This window comes from Phaseolus vulgaris, chromosome 2 (assembly GCF_051622355.1).
Source record: "Phaseolus vulgaris cultivar YP4 chromosome 2, ASM5162235v1, whole genome shotgun sequence".
NCBI lineage: Eukaryota > Viridiplantae > Streptophyta > Magnoliopsida > Fabales > Fabaceae > Phaseolus > Phaseolus vulgaris.
The window spans coordinates 2,083,848-2,103,124 of record NC_143499.1 but is presented as its reverse complement, the minus strand read 5'-3'; the positions used below and the strand labels follow the sequence as shown (position 1 = coordinate 2,103,124).

Here is a 19,277-nt window from a genome sequence, read left to right as displayed (position 1 = left end):
TTATTTCAAATTTAATACATTGTTTCCCTTCCCACACAGGTTGTACAAATTGCTCAACCATGTGATGTTATTTATTGGTTTTTTTTTTCATTTGAAACGTCATAGAGGAATCTCTTTACTTTGCTTATTCACGCAAGATGCAAACAAGCTTCACCTACATTCACTCTCATGGCATAAGTTTGTCTTTCTAATGTATGAAGTTTTATATTTGTTTAATTTATAATAAATAACATACACTAATCTACTCCGTGCAATCTTACAAATGCAAAGGTTGCTTGCACTTTTTTTAACCAACTACTTTGGTTTGACTTAGTCTTAATCTTAATCACCCAAACAAATGACACATAGTGAAAATCACCAATATTATGGTTTTTAAATTTAATTATTAGAAATATAAATAGGTAGAAAGTGATCATAATCGATTATGATAAGATGTGTAACCGATTACTTATTAACACATAATCGATCATGACCAATTTTCAATCCCTACATCATGACTTTTTCATTGGTACTTCATCAATTCTCTATCAAAACACATACATAAAACAACCATACAACAAGGACAAAGTTGTAAATCCACCACCCCATGGTATAACTTCCACACTTTTCTTCTCATCCGAGAGGGGGTGCTCGTTCCCTCTCATTCTCCTTTCTTTATGTTCATTTTGGTAAATATTGGTCAATCCAAACTTGAACAATATTTACCCTTTCTCCGTCCTATGATTACCATGTATTAGTTAAGGGTAGCAGTGTGTTGGCCCACCCCGTATTGGCTCACCCCACATTGACCCGCAAAATGTGGGTCGGGTTGGCCCGCCCCGCATAAAGGATGACCTGTGGTCTACAGGTCAACCCTAATAAAAAATTAAATTTTATTAAAAAAGTATTAATTCATTTGTAATATATATAGAAAATAAAAATTGGAAGACACAATTTTTTTAAAATTTTGTATTAATGTGTTTCTTCCTACTAAGGATGGCAAAGCAGGGCAGATTGTGCCGGCCCATTGAGAAAAAATGTGAAACCGGCTGCTTATTCCAACTTGATGGCCCACTTAGGCCCCCCATATAACCTGCAGTCCTAACAGGCCAAGTGCAGGTGGGACAGGCTAGCCCGCATAATCGACATGTCTTATAAATCTAGAAATTTCTTTTTGCACCTCCATAATTTCTTCATGCAGTCTCATTCTCAACAAAATTAAAATTATCCATTCTACAATTTAAAATACAATTTTGTATTATGGATTGTGTAATATGGAATATTGCACAATTTGAAAATAAATTTTAACTTCTAGATTCTATATCCCTGAAAATCTCTGAATTCCAAAATTTGTATCCATATCTTATTATGCATATGTTGTAAGGATAATATTGTAAGACCATTTAGTTAATTCATCTAAATAAGAAAAAAATTATATTTATTAAAAAATTATATTTAAAAAATTATTTTTTATTAATTTAAAAATTATTTTTTTTTATGTAGGTTGACGTACATGTCCGCAGGTCAACTCTTATGTAAGAAGGTCCAATAAAATTAACTCACATTTTCTACGCGGGACTGGCCAACCCAACCCGTATTTTGTTGAAGAGGTCAACCCTCATTGTCATTCCTACTTCCTCCATTCCATCAATTTTCTTCTTGCACTTATCAATTTCAAAATTTAATTTCATATCATAAAAGTTAATTCCAAAAAAAAAAAATTAAAAAAAAAAATCCAAAATATTTTTTCTCGAAGGACTATTTTACCTTCTAGAGTCTAGAAGGACTACTTTAACTTTTAAAATTTGATTTCCAGAATTAATAGGGTAATTTTTTATTTTTTTAGAAAATATAAGAAAAGCATCCTTTTTATTATTATGTGGGCTGGTCCATTTCATCCCACCCTTTACCTTCACGGATTACGAACAGATTAAAATATCAAAATAGTGAGTTAACCTCACTTTTTTTTAACGGGTTTCGAACCTATCCATATGGCCCAACTCACGTTGCTAATGCTAGTAATAGTAAATCCTTACATCCAGACAAGCACACTGTTAGCTACCAAGGTGCAGTTCAGAAAAAGTCCCACAAAATAGGGAAATTAGTTTTATAGTGAAGTGAAATGAAATCATGGTAGTTGGATATTTCACCCTCATTAGTTTACAGATACTCCGTACAAGTAGTGCCAGTTTTTTCTGCATACAATAATAATAATAATAATAATAATATTATACATTGCATAATGTAACAACTCGAGAAGCTACAAATAATTTGTGTATGTCACGTAGGCCAGAGCCATAGGCTTTTTGAGAACATTACAAAATCCACAACTCAAAGGATTGGGATTCCTACTTTTTCGCGGAAACCAAAATTCAAAAAGCATTGCAAGACTAGACTTTGTAAACTTCAAAAATCTCGGTCTTCGAGTTGCCACTGCCACCACCTTTTCCCCTCTGCACTGCAATCTCGTGTGCTGAAAAGCTTTTCAAGACACTTTGTTGCATGCATGAACACATCATACATACATACATATCCTCACATATGCCATATGCTTCCTTAAGAATCATATTCCTAGCTCTATACCAGTTACCTACTTAACTGGGATGTCACAACAATGTTGGCCTCACTATTTCTTATGATCACTGCTGACTCATCTCTTCTGCCAATGCCAATGCATGGTTCACATGTTTGCGTGTCAAAGGAGAGTGAAACTGTTGTGCCTGACTCGAATTCTTTCACAACTGGGGTTTCCAAGAATATATTTTTGGAGCATGAGATATTTGTATATAGCATAGTGATGGAATATATATATAATTCATTTTATAGTGCACGTACCTTGAGAACCACCTAGAGTATTGGCATCTGAATGGATAGCACTTGGTTGCTGGTAATGCAAAATGTCTTCCCCGCGTATTGGCTTTACAATTCAAGGGAAACATGTAACGATGACTAATGCTTTTAACAACATTTGACACACTACAAAGTCGATGAGCTTACCTCAGAAGACCCTCCTTGGTGTTGAAGAGGTTTCGTTTCTGGGTTGTTAATAAATGAAGGATATGGTGCTGATGGCTGATTTGGCAGAATGTGCTTGTTAGGTAGATTGGATGAGTAGTGCAAGGGGTTCTCTTGGTGGAGAGGCAGAGTAGCTGTCATGTTTAAAGGGGTAGACCTGTTTCTTTCATTTGCTTCCATGCCCATCTGAGACAACTGCAGTGGCTGCAAGCCTTCTGGAAAGCACATAGGATGCAAAGTCAACCCATTTCGCATTGACAGCATCTGAAAAATTGTGACCAAATTCTCATTAAGTTCAGGACTACTCCACCTTCACAAAGCCAATTATATAGTATAAAACTCTTTTTGGAATTTTCAGAGTGTAATACATTTTAATAATCATCTAAATGGTACGTATAAAAAAAACATATATCAGGAGAACCAAACTATCTGGAATATGTTTTGTTTTGATGGGGCCTGTATTGCTTATGAAAATATTATTTTAAAACATCCTCTCTATGGCATCCTCTTTTACAATGAAACTAAGTAATCAAGACTCGGGTTAATTCTAACCTGAGAATTAAGTTGTAATATCAATTCAGAGAAAGGTTTTCTTTTACTCTAGCAACTAGAGGCTTACCATGTAAAAATTCAATACCATTCCTCAAAGTCTGAAAGAAGATCTATATAAGCTATTTTCAATTCAACTTTTAAACAATGCGAGGAATTTTTAATGTCCAGTAACAATATATATATATATATATATATATATATATATATATATATATATATATACATATATAAATTTAGTAAGAAGAAACTACTGGCAAGTTCACTGGATTATCACAGCATCAAAGAAAATCTATGAGACTTCGAATGATAGTAAAATTTGGATACTTAAACTCGTTATCTTTATTAGATGTATCAACATAGAATTGATTACAATTTATATTTGACCAGAAGACAACAGTTTGCTAGGATTTTCTCAAATTTTCCGATATTGTGCAGTTTCCCATATATACTGTTCGCATAAAAAGACTTTCAGTCAAGACAGAAAACAATAACTAGAACATCAAAATTCAGAGACTAACAATTGTTTTCATTTAAATTGCAACTTTAGTTAGAAAGTGCCGAAAAAAATAAAACTTTCAGCCTCTCAAATACGACAAAATTTGCAGCATATAAAAAGAGACACAGACCTGTACTTGGAGCTGAAGCTGTTTAAGGTATTCAATAGCTTCATCGAGCATTGAAGCCTTATCCGTCTGCCACAAGCATCAAGCAATTAATTGCCAAGATCAGCTAATAACAAAAAACTGCACCTATCGTAAGAACCAAGGTTGAAGAAACTTGCGTACCTTGTTTGAATTCGGAATTAGATTTTGCAAGGCCTTCATTTTCTCGTTGATCCTACTCCTTCTTCGCTGCTCAACAAGTCCAAGACCAGAACAAAAGCCCACAAGGAAAATTACATAAGCATGATTAAAATAAAACCAAACCAAGCACAACCAACAGCCATCAACAGAAATTCTCAAACCTTCTCAGACAAATTATGAACTTCTGCAGCTCTTGATCTCTTAGATGAACTCCTCGAAGGAGCAGGTTTTGTCGGAACTTCTTCGGCGAAAGCTTCGACACCCTCCTACGTTCAGAAATTAAGAAGAAATTGTAAAGAAACAGTGCAATTTCCACTTAAAAATTCCAGCTCCGCCCCTCCAAAAAAAAAAACAAATTCATTCGAATTTTTCCCACCCCGACCAAAATAATTTTCAAAGATCCACCGCTAAAAACAGTCCAGGAAACAAATTTCTCTTCTTTTGTCACACTCACAGTCATCAATATCACCATGAACCAGAAATTAACCCATAATACCCGAAAGAAAGAAAAAGTTACACATGTTGGTGTTAGAGTGTTTAACTGGGAACCGACAGTATTACGATAAAAAAAAAACATTTTTTCTAGAGAAGCAAAGCAAAACTGCTAAGAGAACCTCAAACTTAAAGAGTGGAAATAATAATAATAAGTGTGATGTGTACCTCACTTTCACAATCATAGTCATCATTCTCGTTCTCGCTCACTAAAACAGAAGAAGAAGACACATTTGCAGCAGAAGCAGTCTGGCCCTTGAAGGAACCGCAAGCGGCAGAAGCCGAGAGAAAAGAGGCGGTGGAAGCAAGGGTCGAGATCTTGCCGTGTTGGAGCTGCGAGGGCGAGAAAGAAGTGTGTGAATTGACGTTTTGGTGAGCTACGTTGGAGTTGCAGGATCCGGGCATGGAGTGGGGTGAAGAAGAAGAAGAAGGAGATGAACGGAGGAGAATCTGACGCAGAAAAAGTGAGATTTCGTCCTGCGAAGAGAGATTCTTGTCAAAGTGGTACATGTCGCCCATTCCTGGAGGTGTGCGAGAAGAGAGGAAGAAGAATGCAGAGAGGGGTTGAGTTGGGGTGGTTTTGTTAATTTTGTTTCAGTGTGTTGAGAAAGAAAGTAGTAAATGGTAATGCAACCAACCACTTTCAGAAACTTGTGGAAAAGGAAAAGGAAAAGGAAAACGAACAAGGGCATGAACACGACATGATATGGGGAATTGTGGGCGGGTTTTGGATCAGACTTGTGTTGTTGTGTTACTATGCCTATCTCTCTCACACACTCACATTCACACTCACACTCACGCGCTATCACCTTTTACTATGCCTCACTTTCCACTTAAAGCTGTCAAAAATCAAAATAATTCCCCCTCCCTCTCACTCCTTCACTTTAATGTCTATTGAATCAAATATTAAACAAAAAGGTTATTAACAAATTATTAATAATCAGAATATTAAAACATCTAAAATAATTATTTTTCAGATATAAAGAAGGAGATTTTAGCAAGAAGATGTTGAAAATATTTATTGAAATAATGATTAATAAGAATGTTAAATAAATTAAAAGAGTGGAGTATGAAGATGATATGTGTGATGTGCGAAGAGAATATGTTATTAACCTTAATGACCACAAATACGAGGCCTGCGGTGGCTGGTGTTGCTCTTGTTTCTGTTTTCGGTATGTCAGAAAGTGAAGTGGAAGTCCCGTGGTTGCACGCTCCACTACGTGTGCCAGTGGCACGTGACCCACATTACCGTCTTTTCTACTATTTTTACTCTTACTCTTTAATACCATACTTTCGCTTCTTTTATTATAATAATAATATATTATTATTCTTATTATTATAAAATAAACTAAAATAAAGCAAGTCCTTTCTTCCACCAACACCACTTCATTGTCAAATCTTTTGAATTTCACTATCTCAAGATGTCTTTATTTAATATATATACATATATTATCAATTTTATATTTGTTTTCATAATGTATCTAGTATACTGCATTCTCTTACGCTTTACTAATTTAATTTATATTACCTTTAATATAGTCTTTCTATGTCTATTTTTAATTCAACTATTTTATATGTAGCATATTCTTGATTATTATAAGGATCAAATGAATAATATGCTAAAGTTGGCAATTATGTCGATAAATGCCATATTAATAATACACTATATATAAATACAAATTAATAATGCATGAGTAAGTTACATGTCAAAGCAAAGTTGTCTAGAGATCATAAGAATAAAAATAAAAACAGAAATATTTATTTATGTATAAATTAATTTAATATTTTTCTATTAGAAGCTAAATTAATAATAACAATACTTATGGGTGAATCAAATAATGTATTTAACTTAATTGATAGTATAATTATTCATGAAAAAAAGTTCATTACATTCACCTAATATAGGAGTTTTCATACTACATGAAAGTAATCATGATAAATAATAAATAAAGAGTAATAATTTATTTTTGCGAATTTGATCCCTTGATTATATTTATGTACATTGGGTTTCTCGTTTTCCGTGGTTGAATATCCCTATATATTTATGATGATTAATTGTAAGAGTGAATAGAGTCACGTTGTGTCACCCAACCACCACCGATATTACTTATATGTATTGATTTCTCTGTTACAAGTCCACAACACACCATTACTCAACTATGGTTTCGATGAGACCACTCCTTCTGATCATGAAGGCAACAACACATTCCCAAATCCTTATCTTTCTGCTTTTCTTAAGCATTATCATTTAAATAATTAAACTACTAATATATACACTGTTAATGAATAATAATGAGATTAGCTTCCATCACAAAATACATTTTACCACTTTAATTATTTCTTTTCTCAGCTAAATCCATTTCCATTCCCAACCTTACATGTTAATTCAATTAATAAACTTATATTAAAAAAAATATTATTTACGAATTTTTACTCACAAATTTGAATTTGTATGTAAATCTAACATTACCTATAGATATTACCTACATATTTGAATTTGTAACTAAATTCAACATTACTTACGGATATTACTTACAAATAAATTCAGTATTATTTATAAATTATTACCCACGGATCTCTATTACCTACCAATTATTACTCATACATCTATATTATCTATAAACTATTATCAATCGATCTCTATTACCTACAAACTATTATTATAATAATTATATATATATTAAAAATATTATTATAATATGAATAATTATAAAATTATAAATAATAATAACCATAATTAGTAGATATACATATTATTAATATTATTTAATTAATCATATTAATATAATAATTTTATATTAATAATAATATTATTAATAATAATAGTATTAGTAATATTAATAGTATTAATGATATTAACAATATAATATAAAAGTAATCATATTAATACTAATAATAATATTAATAAAAATAATCATATTAATACTAATAATATTAATATTATGAATAATATTAAATATATAAATAATATTAATAAAATTTGTATTATTAATTATATTAAAATTAATGATCATATTAATAAGTTTAATAATAACATGACAATAAATTTAATAATTATTAAAAAAATTTGGTAAATACTCAAAGAACTCGAATTCGAGTCTCATCTAATATAGTTATTTCAAATTTTAATAATAATTATCGTATCATTTATAATAATTGAAAATAAAAAATAAAATATGTTAGAATTTATCTATGGTTTACCTATGGAAACACTTTTACCTACGGAAGTTGATGGATAACGATCTACGCCCATAATCCGTTGAATTATCTATGTTGAGTTTTTCTTTGTAGTGTTAAAAAATGTATTAAGAAGCGTGGAACATTTATTAATTACCCACTTGTGTTTTTTTTGCATATGTTCTGTACAAGAGGTGGTGCTGAAGTGATGTGTACGAATGATCTTAATGCATTTATACGAGTCTGGTGTTGAGTATGAGTTGCATACAAAAGCTATATTTAATCCATACTTAGGTTTTGTTTAGAAAGATACAGCGAGTTAGAGATTGAAAAAAAAACAATTGATAAGTATATTTATGGGATGTTTAAATTTTAATTTTTTTATCAATGAATATGTTTTAGGTATTGTATATTTATTTAATTTTTAAATCTTGTAGTTTTTGATGAATTCTTCTAATTACTTTTTAAATTTTAATTATTATACTGTTTTCATAATGTTTATTTTATACTGTATTTTCAAATATTTTTAAACAAACTTATAAAACAAAACAATAATACTCTTAATATCGTACTTTCATTATGTTAATACTGGTTTAAAATATATACGGAACAATAATGTTAACATTGGAACACAGGCACTGTAATTAATACTTAAAATAAATATTTAATACAAATATTCAAAAAGTATATTACCATTTATCAGTATTGTAATGGTTAGCATAAATAGTGTGCTACAAAAATCATAATAATAAAATAAAATAAAATAATTACTATCAATTATTAGTACCTTATTTAATAAATAAAAAGTTGTACAATAAGAAATAAGGGAAAAAGTAACAAAACCTTTCCCTAAATGTGAAATAAGAGAAATAAAAGAAAATAAACTATATTCTAAATTTTTTATAAAAAAAATAAAAGATTAATTCATTTATATAAGAACTTGAGATGCTTTAGACTTAAAAGGTTGTTTGAGTAAAAATCTTTATAAAATTTTATGAAAGTAATTTGATTACTTAAAAGTATAAAATTTTCATTTTTTTACGAGTAATAAAAATAAATAAATGGAAATTACTTCAACCTTTATACATATTACACATCAGTCTCAAAACAAAAAGCATCAAACTAACTAAAAGCCCCTTACTCTTGCTACACCTTGATGTTAAGAAAGGTTTTTTTATATTCTTTTATATTGATTTTAGAAGAAGAAAAACTATTTTCTCAATACACATTTATTCAAAATTATTTAAGATTGAACATATTTTATATTTTGATAATATTAATTTAATATAATAAACAATAACATGATCAAAATCACCATAAATTCAACACATAATATTTTGTTAACAACTTTATCAATTAAAATCAATGAAATTATCTTTTAATAAATAAATGTGAACTATATATTTTTTATCAGTCAAAATTAATGAATTATTTTTTAATAAATGTGAACTATATATTTTAATTGGTGTCTCTTATTATTATTTTTTGCCGATATATAATGATAATTTTTTACTATTTAGATAAATATTATTCTTTTTTTAATAGTTTGTTTTATTTTTTTTTAAATGGACTTAGAAATTTTAGCCAACATTAATTATGGTTTTTTAACATTTAAATAATTATTTTTTGTATTTATTAATAATTGAAACACTTTGTTAAAAAGATTCAATAAATTTGAATTGAGTTATTCCAAAATAAAAACATTTTATTCAAGTATAAAACACAAGGTGATATATATATATATATATATATGTATATATAATATAATATAAAATTCTAGAAACTAACATTCTAAAATATAGTGTTTAAAAAATGTTGCAAATTGTTAAAAATACCTAATTATCCCATTGAGTTTTCGAGGTTGTTAAAGTTGGAAGTCAACTGAAGAGTTCCCAACTAAAATCTATAATACATTATTATTTGTGGTGACTTGTAAGCATCCACTTGTTTTATCATCAACAATCTACTTATTATATTTATTCAATCAATTTAAATTATTTATATTTTTTTATGTTTTATTTAGAGGGAAAAAATAGTAAAAAAATAAAACTATTTGGATTAAGTTAAAGAAAAATAGATAAAAATTGTGTAGTTTTTTCCCCTATATTTCCGTTGCTAGAAACCAAAACATTGACGCAAATCTAAAAGTTGCACACACATTACTAATAACATTAAACAAGTTTTTTTTTCAGGAAAAGATAAATTATAAAACAATTGAAATAACAATTAAACACAATCTGATATAAAACAAACAAATAAATAAAAGTACTATTATACTTTTGTGATTAGCATAAATATATTTTAGTGAATTTATTCATATACATTTCTTTCCTTCAAATTTTTACGTGGTTAAGTAGGTGAGTAAAAACAAATAGCATTCAACAAGCAAAGCAAAAAATAAGATAAGATTTAATGTTTAAATTGAAAAAAATAAAAAAATAATGAGAAGGATAATTTAAAATTTTAAGAATATTAAAGGAAGAAGTAATTAGAAACGGAAATGGTTTTTGTTAGAAAAATGGTTGGAAGCATACCTTAAAATGAGGTATGATTACTTGATCAGACGTCTGAGTCTCTACCGCTATATCATTGTCTTGTCCGATTCAACATCACCTTAACCGGACATACAACTATGTCACAAATATTTATTAATATCTTTGCGCAAAACTTATTTATTCCTTCCAACACGTGTCAAGTTATGATTGGCGAAGGGAATCTCGAACGCAGCGCTGCAAACTCTGTTCTGCGGGAGGGACCACCACAGTATCTGCGTCAATGTCATCCAACGTCACACAAACAGTGCAAGGATCGATCAACCATCATACACGGCAAGTAACACCTACCATCACTAATCTAATCAAACACTATTCTCTCTCATCCTCTCTTGTTTCCTATCCAAAAACAGTAAAAAAGCAAGACACACAGGACATAACAAAATCATTATTTCTTATTTTTTTTCAGGAATATTGTGCCCATACAATAAATAAATAAAAGATTTCGATAAGTGATTAAAGAAAAAGTTACTTACTTTTTTTTAATTATATAATTAGTTGAGGTGAGATCTCCAACATATTTCTCTCACGTTAAGAGTGACAGTTTGTGCGTGAAATAACATATTATGGGTAGTCCGATAACGATCTGATAGTAGTGGGTGACACGATAGATCCAAGAAAGATTCGCTAGGATAAACTCTAAATGATTCTGATACCATAATACAAAATAAACTTTAAGCCTAACTCAATCGTATAAAACCGGTTCATGAAATGAAGTTTGCACCCACTTATAATATTCTTATCTCTTGATATGGGATTTCCAACATAAATAAAAAATATATTTATTTAGTGTATTAATGTGATAGTTAAAAAAATATTTTTTTTTTAATTTGAAACGCGTCATTGACCTCTGGGAAGAGATTATTTGAGGGATGTGAATGAAGAGTATTTATGATTTATGTGATGGACCGCGATATGATAGTTAAACCAAACGCTGTATTTGATTTCATAGCATAGGATGCGCGTGGCGTGTTGTTATTGGCTTATGGTTATGAAAAGTTGGTGATATGATTTAGAAGAAGGATCCAATGGTAGAAACAGAAGGAGGGTAATGGCGTGTTTGTTTTGTGATTGAACAACACTATATTCGCGTCAAAACAGAAGAAGCAGTTGGCATTAGTTTCTGCGTCATTTTGTAATTTGACCTGAAATTGATTGACGTGTATCCAAAAAATGGAATAGCCTGCGTGTGACTTTCACGTTAGGATAGAAGCGCGTTTGTGGTGTTGTATTGTGTTGTGTTGTTGGATTTAGATTAAAGATGAGGATTGAAGAGACCATTGCCTAGTTACATGGGAACGTTACAGCTATATTCAAAAGTTAGATATTAAGATGCCTTCAAAAACCACTCTCTTAAAAGTCTTAATTAATACTGCAAACTACACTATTTTAGACCTTATTCATGATTTTTTATACTCTTAAATTCTATTTTAAAATTCATTAATTATCAGATTTTCAATTTCTCCATTCTCCTTGTGTTTTTACAATTTTATGTTATTAAGAGCAATAATTTGGAGTATAATCCTTAAGGTAAACTTCATTTATCATCTTCTTCTAAATCGCATCTAAGCGATCTTTAAAAAAAAAAGTTCTGGATTATTTTAAGCTTTAATCTCACGTGTGGTGTTTTGGTATGAATAGGTTTTGGAGTTGAGAACTAAATTTTAAGCTCTTTGCCATCTTGATTTATTATTCTTTCTTCCAAGACCCACTTAGTTTTCTAAGTGATTGGAGATAAGGAAAGTTATAACTTTTCTGAATAAAGTTTAAATTTTATAAATATGTCATATGTACTTTTAGAAATATGCTGTTTTTCTTCGTTTAGAATTAATTAATTTGAATTTGTATGTTTTTTTTTTACTTGAGATTGGAGTGGTTTGAGTCAGTCTTGGAAATTAATAAATGCATGAGGTGTCACTATGAGATCAAGGTATGTTTATGAATTTCGTTATGATGGCCAAAATATTGAATTAGCATAAATGTGTGGGCTTTCAAGTTTGAAAATTAATAAAAAAAGGTAAAGGAATTTTTTTGTATGAAAATAAGTTTGATCTCAGTTTACTAGCTAATTAAGTAATTTCAAATAAATATTATTTTAATTTGTGAAGAGAATTGATACAAGATATTTCTATAGTTGCTGAAATCGTGGATTTGGCTATATTATAAGTAATTTGCAAGTTTATATGTTGATTTAGGTTCTATGCAACATGTTGGAATTGTCAGATGAGTTAGTTTAGTTTTTCTAGAGTGTTTTTTTTGGGTGAAGTAGTTTTGGACAAGTGAGATAACAGCATAGACCAACATATTTTTTAAAAAAATATTCTTCAATTGATTTTATCTCACTCAATATTAGGCAGTTAGTTAATATGCTTCTGTTATGACAATTACGTATACGTACGTAACTCATGTATATATACATGTATTTCAGCCACCTATGTGTATTGTAATTTCATAATATCAATGCATTCTTTCATTCTCTCTTCTAACATGGTATCTAGAGTTAACTTTCTCCCAAGATCTCTTCCGCTGCTTTACTCTCTTCTCTGTCGATCACTATCAAGCTAAACCCTAAACCCTAAATCTTTGTCACCCTCCGCGGTCTTGATCTCATGCATCTCTTGGATGGTACCAATGTCCCGTCAAAGTTTCTTCCATCCGAAGATCAAGATCAAGAACCCACCGTCAACCCTGCTTTTCTACACTACCATAAGCAAAACCAGATATTAGTAGCCCGGTTGCTTGCCTCCATGTCACCCTCCATCTTAAACCAAAATGGTAGATTTAGACTCTTCTGCTGCCATTTGGAATCACTTATCCACGCACTATGCATCTCACACAAGGGCCACCAAGAAGCTTCGTCTTGTTCTTCGCACACCAAGAATGGCAAAACCATTGCAAATTATCTTTTTGACATCAATACTCTCTATCTGCCATAGGTGCCTCCATTTCTACTGCTGAACACATAAATGCAATCCTGGATGGTCTATCGGAGGAATATGATGGCTTCATCACTGTTGTTCTCTCTCGTTGTGACCCCTACACCGCTGATGAGCTTGAATCTTCACTCCTTGCTCAAGAAGAAAGGTTTGAAAAACATAAACTCATGCAAAACTCCATCATTCAAGCTAATCATGTTTCTACACCATGGTCCTCGTACGAACAAGAAACCCAATTTTTAACACAAATCCTACTGCGGTGGTCACACCTAGAATCGTCCTTCGCATCTGAACATTCTGCATTCTTTTTCTGGATCAAGAACCATCATCCGTCCTTCTTTTCGCCCTCCCGCACCCTAGAATTCCATAAAACTGCACTGTCAAATCTGTCACAAGCAAGGCCACACTGCTGATACATGGTAAGATCCTCCTACCAATTCTTCGCTCACAGCTAACGTATCTCAATCTTCCTTCTCATATGATGATGACTCTGCTCCATCTATTCTGGATACATCGTCAGCCATTGAGGATCCTCTCTGGTACCCCGACAGTGGAGCTACCAATCATTTAACTAAAGATCCCTCTGTTTTTCACAACAAATCGCTTTACCATGGATCAAAATCCTTAAAGGTTGGCAACGGTCAAGGTATGAACATTAGACACACAGACTATGCTTTCTATATTTCACCACACACAAACAAAAAGTTTCTTCTATGTAATCTGCTACACATTCCACACATTACCAAAAAACTTGATTAGCATTGCTCAATTTGCAAAAGACAATAATGTTTATTTTGAATTTTATCCTCACTCATGCTTTGTTAAACATTAGGACACACATCAAATCTTACTTCAAGGAATAGTTAAAAATGGTCTATATGTTTTTCCTTTATCTACTGATTCATTATCTTACACTGCTAACCATGCTTCCTACAAACCTAATGTTCATCCTTTACAACTCTGACATAACAGACTTGGACACAACAACTTTCCTGTTGTTCAACGTGTTTTGAAATCTTGTAACATACAATATACCTCTAAGAAACAATTCTGTAATACTTGTGTGATTGGTAAGTCACACCAACTACGTTTTCATGTTTCCACTACACATTACAATGCACCTTTACAATTGGTTTTCATTGATATCTGGGGACCTTCACCTGTATATTCTTCCAATGGCTCAAGATATTACATTTTGTTTCTGGATGCTTATAGTAATTTCACATAAATCTTAGGCTTCTCTTGCTTTATCTCGTTTTAAAATATTTGTTGAAAACCAAACTGGTTATAAACTAAAAGCAATCCAAAGTGACAACGCAAAAGAGTTTTTATGTTTCAAAAAGTTTACTACCGATTTTGGCATCCATCACCGTCTCGTATGTCCTCGCACTCACGAGCAAAATGGATCCATAGAAAGAAAGCACACACATATCACTAACATGGGGCTTACTCTTCTTTCTGCTACTTCATTACCTATCAAGTTATGGGCTCAAGCAGCAAAAAATAATAAATTAGTCAATAAAGCATATCTATACATGTTTTACTTTTAAATTTATTTTCATTTTCAAGAGTATGTAACATATTAATACTTTCAAAAAAATATTAATATATTTACCTTCCTTTTTAATTCTTAATCATATTAGTATAATTAATACATTTTTTATCAACCACTATTTAGTATAAACACAATTTTAGATGACAGTTATAAATAAACTTGCTAAGTTATATTTTTTTTAATTACGTTTTTGTCAATTTGATCAGATAAACAAAATTGCTATGATTTTAAAGAATGAATCTAATTAAATTTTTGAAATAATAGATGATAAATGTTAATGTATAGTTTTTATGATTGAGAAAATTGAACACTTTGGAACTTAATTGTTGCTTAATGTAAGTAAATTACCTTAATCTGAGAATTATTGAATCCGATTATATATTTTGAACCAGGAAACAAATGAAGAAATTTAATCCCAATTTTTGTGTAAATTTCAGATGAAAATGAAGTATTAAAAGAAAGAAAGCAAAGACTTAATTGGATCACAAGAAGGAGCAAAGAAGAAAAACATAAAGAAAGCATTTAGCTCAAGCTAGAAGATTTAGCTCAAGCTAAAAGTATCAAGATTAAATCAATGGTGCAGTACTAATCTAGCTCAAGTTAAAACAACATCGAATGACCTAGATTAAGCTAAATTGTCTCACTTGAGCTAAAGTTCATTATATAAATTTTGAAACACAGCTAAAACAGGAGCGGTGGAAACAAGAAGTGACTTTTAGACAGAAGTTAGTGAGAGAAAGAGAAGATAATCTTTGTTCTTAGGAGAAGAACTTGCTCATATAAGCCCTTCTTATGCAATCTAGATCAAGAATGAAGATTGAAGGAGCTATCATGAGTGGCTAAGTGTTTTCTAACTTGGGATTGAATGTAATCTACTTTGATCAAATGTATTCTTGGTGATACATACATATATATATATATATATATATATATATATATATATAATATTCTCTTTTCTACTTATTCTTTTCATTTCATGCTTATTACTTGATTCTATCTTATCAATGGAGTCTTGATTTTGATCCTTAAATTTAACTGGAAAGTACCTTTAAGGATCTGAAATAGACGAAAATACTTGGTAATTTATAATGCTAGGAATAGATTTCAGGTTATTAATTGCATCATAATTTTGTTCATTTTTTTATGAGCAATAATAAATAAATAAATAAATGGGGGCCACTTCAAGGGTGGTCCAACCCTTATACAAAAATTACCTTACCAACCTCCTAACAAAAGACACCTACCAGAGATCCAAATGGTCTAATGAATCATTCTCATACAATTCAAAGGATTCATCACCCACATAGAGTAAGGAAAGACAACACAATTGGACTTTGCAAAAATCTAAGACCAAATTTTTACCTGCATCGAAGCAAACACTTCTACTGCATCTGCCACACCCCTGTTGAAGATGACCGAATTCCTGTGCTTCCAAATTTCACTCACTACTCCAACCCAAATTATACTCCACATAACGTTATTTGAAGCCTAACACAACCTGAATTGTAAAAAGTTTGACTTAGGGTCCTTATGAACTACAAACGAAATTCCAAGCCACTCAAAACAAAGACTACAGACACGCCAAACAAAGTTGCAAGTAGAAAACAAATGGCTAGAAGACTCTTCCTCCATCCCGCACAAACAGCAAAAAGAATTTTCAACCACCACCCCGCGCCTTACCAGGCTAACCCTAGTAGCAATCTTATTCTCCAACACCCTCCAAGCAGTGAACAAAGCAGAAGGTAACACTTTACACCTCCACAACCTACTGTAAAGTGGAAGAATCTCCCCTACACGATCCCTCCTTAACTGAACATAAGCGGAATTAACTGTAAAAGTTTGATAGCCCCCAACCTTCCAACCCCAACTATCCGCCTCTCCCAGATCCAACTTCGCCCCTTGTAACAATCATAATTTTGTTCATAAACCGGGATGATTTGATTTGTTAGATATATGAGGAATCAGTATTTGAAAAATTATCTTATGAATTTCATCTGTGAGGAATCAAGGTGAATGATTTTAAATTAAGCATAAAAAATAAGTAGTTTTGAGTATTATGTATTGTATTATTCCAAAATAGAGATGATTGAAATAAACTTAATTCAATCCCAAGTATCTTTATCTATATTTGATAAGTTAATTTTGTTACAAATCAAATCTTAAACCTTTAAGTTACTTGTGAAATCTTTAATTTGGTTATGAAAAAGTTCTCAACATTATTTTTTATACTCAATGAGTTTTATAACAAAACATCTTAATTAGAATTGTTCCTTGACATTTCGTACTTTAAAGAGTACTATATTACAATATCAACAATAAAAATAATATTAAAATCAATTTAAAAATAATAAAACTAAATTAACTATTCAATCCTGAAATTAAAAGAAAGTCAATTGTCTTTACAACAAATATAATGTCATTTCAGAAAATATATTTATATAACATCCACTTTCATTATTTTGTTTGAAAAATAACTCCAGTTTTTTTTGGTGGATCGACGACTAAGGGCTGTTTGTTTCATGAGACAATTTTGCATTCATAAGAATCATATTTCTAAGGATATTATATCAATAAACTTAAATTATAATTAATTTATATATAAGTTGATAATTTTTTTTATTTGTGCACAATCTAGTTTTAGTTTATATTTTTATTTATTTTAAACATGTATTAATAATTTGTGCATCTATAGTGTGGTGCAAGTAAAAGAATTTAAAATTTATATATAAATTAAAAGGAAAAAATTTCTTTACGTCAAATATAATAAAAATATATATATTTAACACAATATTATGATAATATTATAATATTTAAAATTAAAAAATAAATTAAATATTATTTAATTAGTTGTGAAGGATATGTTTTCTGTTTATGGTGTTAACATATATCACTTGTTTTAATATAAGCTGTGCATTCAAATTTTGTGCACTATACATACAAGTTAAAAAAATAGGTAAACGTGTTTTTCTTATTTAAATATAAGAAAGATGTACATTATACATGCATGCCATTAATTAATGCTATAGATATAATTACAAGTTTGACCTAAAATTGGGTTGAAATATTGAGTACAAGAACTGGTCAACCGTGTGCACAAGTCAGTTTTTATATGACCAAAGTTTATTATTTTTTATTTATTGTTAGAATGTACACACAAAGTCTTTGAAAATATATAATAAAAATAGTCAATATATGATTGATCTATGAAAATTACAGGTGTGGTTATTGGTCTTTATATATTGCAGTCTATAAATAATATTTTGATTAACAAGATTGGTAATAGAAGTTTAAATTATAGCATGGTAGGTTTTCTCATAATTAATTAGTAAGTTGCAGAGGTTAAATGTCAAATGATTACAAAGTAAAGACTTTTTATTTTATTTTTTAAACAGAAAAAGTATGATTTTTGAGAAGGAATTTATTTTTCACTCTCTACCATAAAGAGAAATAATATAAAATACTTTTCCAAGAATACTTGCATTTGTTGGAAAAGTACTAAATGTGTGTCCAGATATACTATCATATTAGACACTCTTATGAAATGCAAAACATCACCAATTGAGCTCACTAGATACCATCTTTTAGTGATTTTGTATTTTTTTATAATTTTTATTTAAAAGATCTTTGTGTTTGTAATAAAATTGTAAAAAACATAATGAAAATCTAACTAATTATCCATAGACATATGTTCCAGATGGACGACCGAACCACGTTAAATTGTATGTTGTTTATTTTATGCAGTTGATTTGTGATGATGTGTTGTTTATGAGTGCGTTTTTTCACTATAACATTATTTATAACTCAAAATCTTTTAAAATATGTTTGTAAGTTTTTTTCTTTAGAAGAAATTAAATTTGCAATGGTCGGTTAGAAGTTAGATTATGCTCAATTAGAAGGATTTTGTTTAACAGTTTTCTGATGTAAATGTCTTTTTTCCTTATAATGATTCAATGTTAGATTTATTTTGGAATTTGAAATATATATCTATCTTCTGATAGAATCTATGATTAATAAAAAAAAATTAAGACAAATAAAATCAGAAAAATGTAATAACTAATGGTGATATTATATAGTCATTCTTCATTCTTATTTTCCTCCTTTCTATAATTTAGTGATATTTAATTTTATGTTTGACAATGAAAAACACTAAAAATCTTATCCTAAAATTAAATAATGAACGTAATTTAACATATGAACTGTATCATATATTATATGG

General features: G+C 30.0%; 1 protein-coding gene across 1 annotated transcript; it reads right to left on the bottom strand.

Moving 5' to 3' along the window:
• Nucleotides 1–2,187: 2,187 nt before the first annotated feature.
• Nucleotides 2,188–5,571, bottom strand: LOC137810106 (uncharacterized). The gene is made up of 7 exons (XM_068611237.2): nt 5,010–5,571; nt 4,511–4,615; nt 4,332–4,397; nt 4,173–4,238; nt 2,977–3,258; nt 2,815–2,896; nt 2,188–2,720 (listed from the first exon to the last, which is right to left on the bottom strand). The coding sequence occupies exons 1-7, from the start codon at nt 5,358–5,360 to the stop codon at nt 2,566–2,568; spliced, it is 1,107 nt and encodes a 368-aa protein (XP_068467338.2). The 5' UTR covers nt 5,361–5,571; the 3' UTR covers nt 2,188–2,565.
• Nucleotides 5,572–19,277: the final 13,706 nt, after the last annotated feature.

Bases quoted from the DNA above. Each gene is read 5' to 3' on its own strand.
- LOC137810106 (XM_068611237.2), bottom strand. From the start codon at position 5,360: ATGGGCGACATGTACCACTTTGACAAGAATCTCTCTTCGCAGGACGAA. The intron at 3,259-4,172 runs GTCTGTGTCTCT...ACAATTTTTCAG, and splicing joins AGCTTCAGCTCCAAGTACAG to ATGCTGTCAATGCGAAATGG. The intron at 2,897-2,976 runs GTAAGCTCATCG...TGAATTGTAAAG, and splicing joins ACCAAGGAGGGTCTTCTGAG to CCAATACGCGGGGAAGACAT.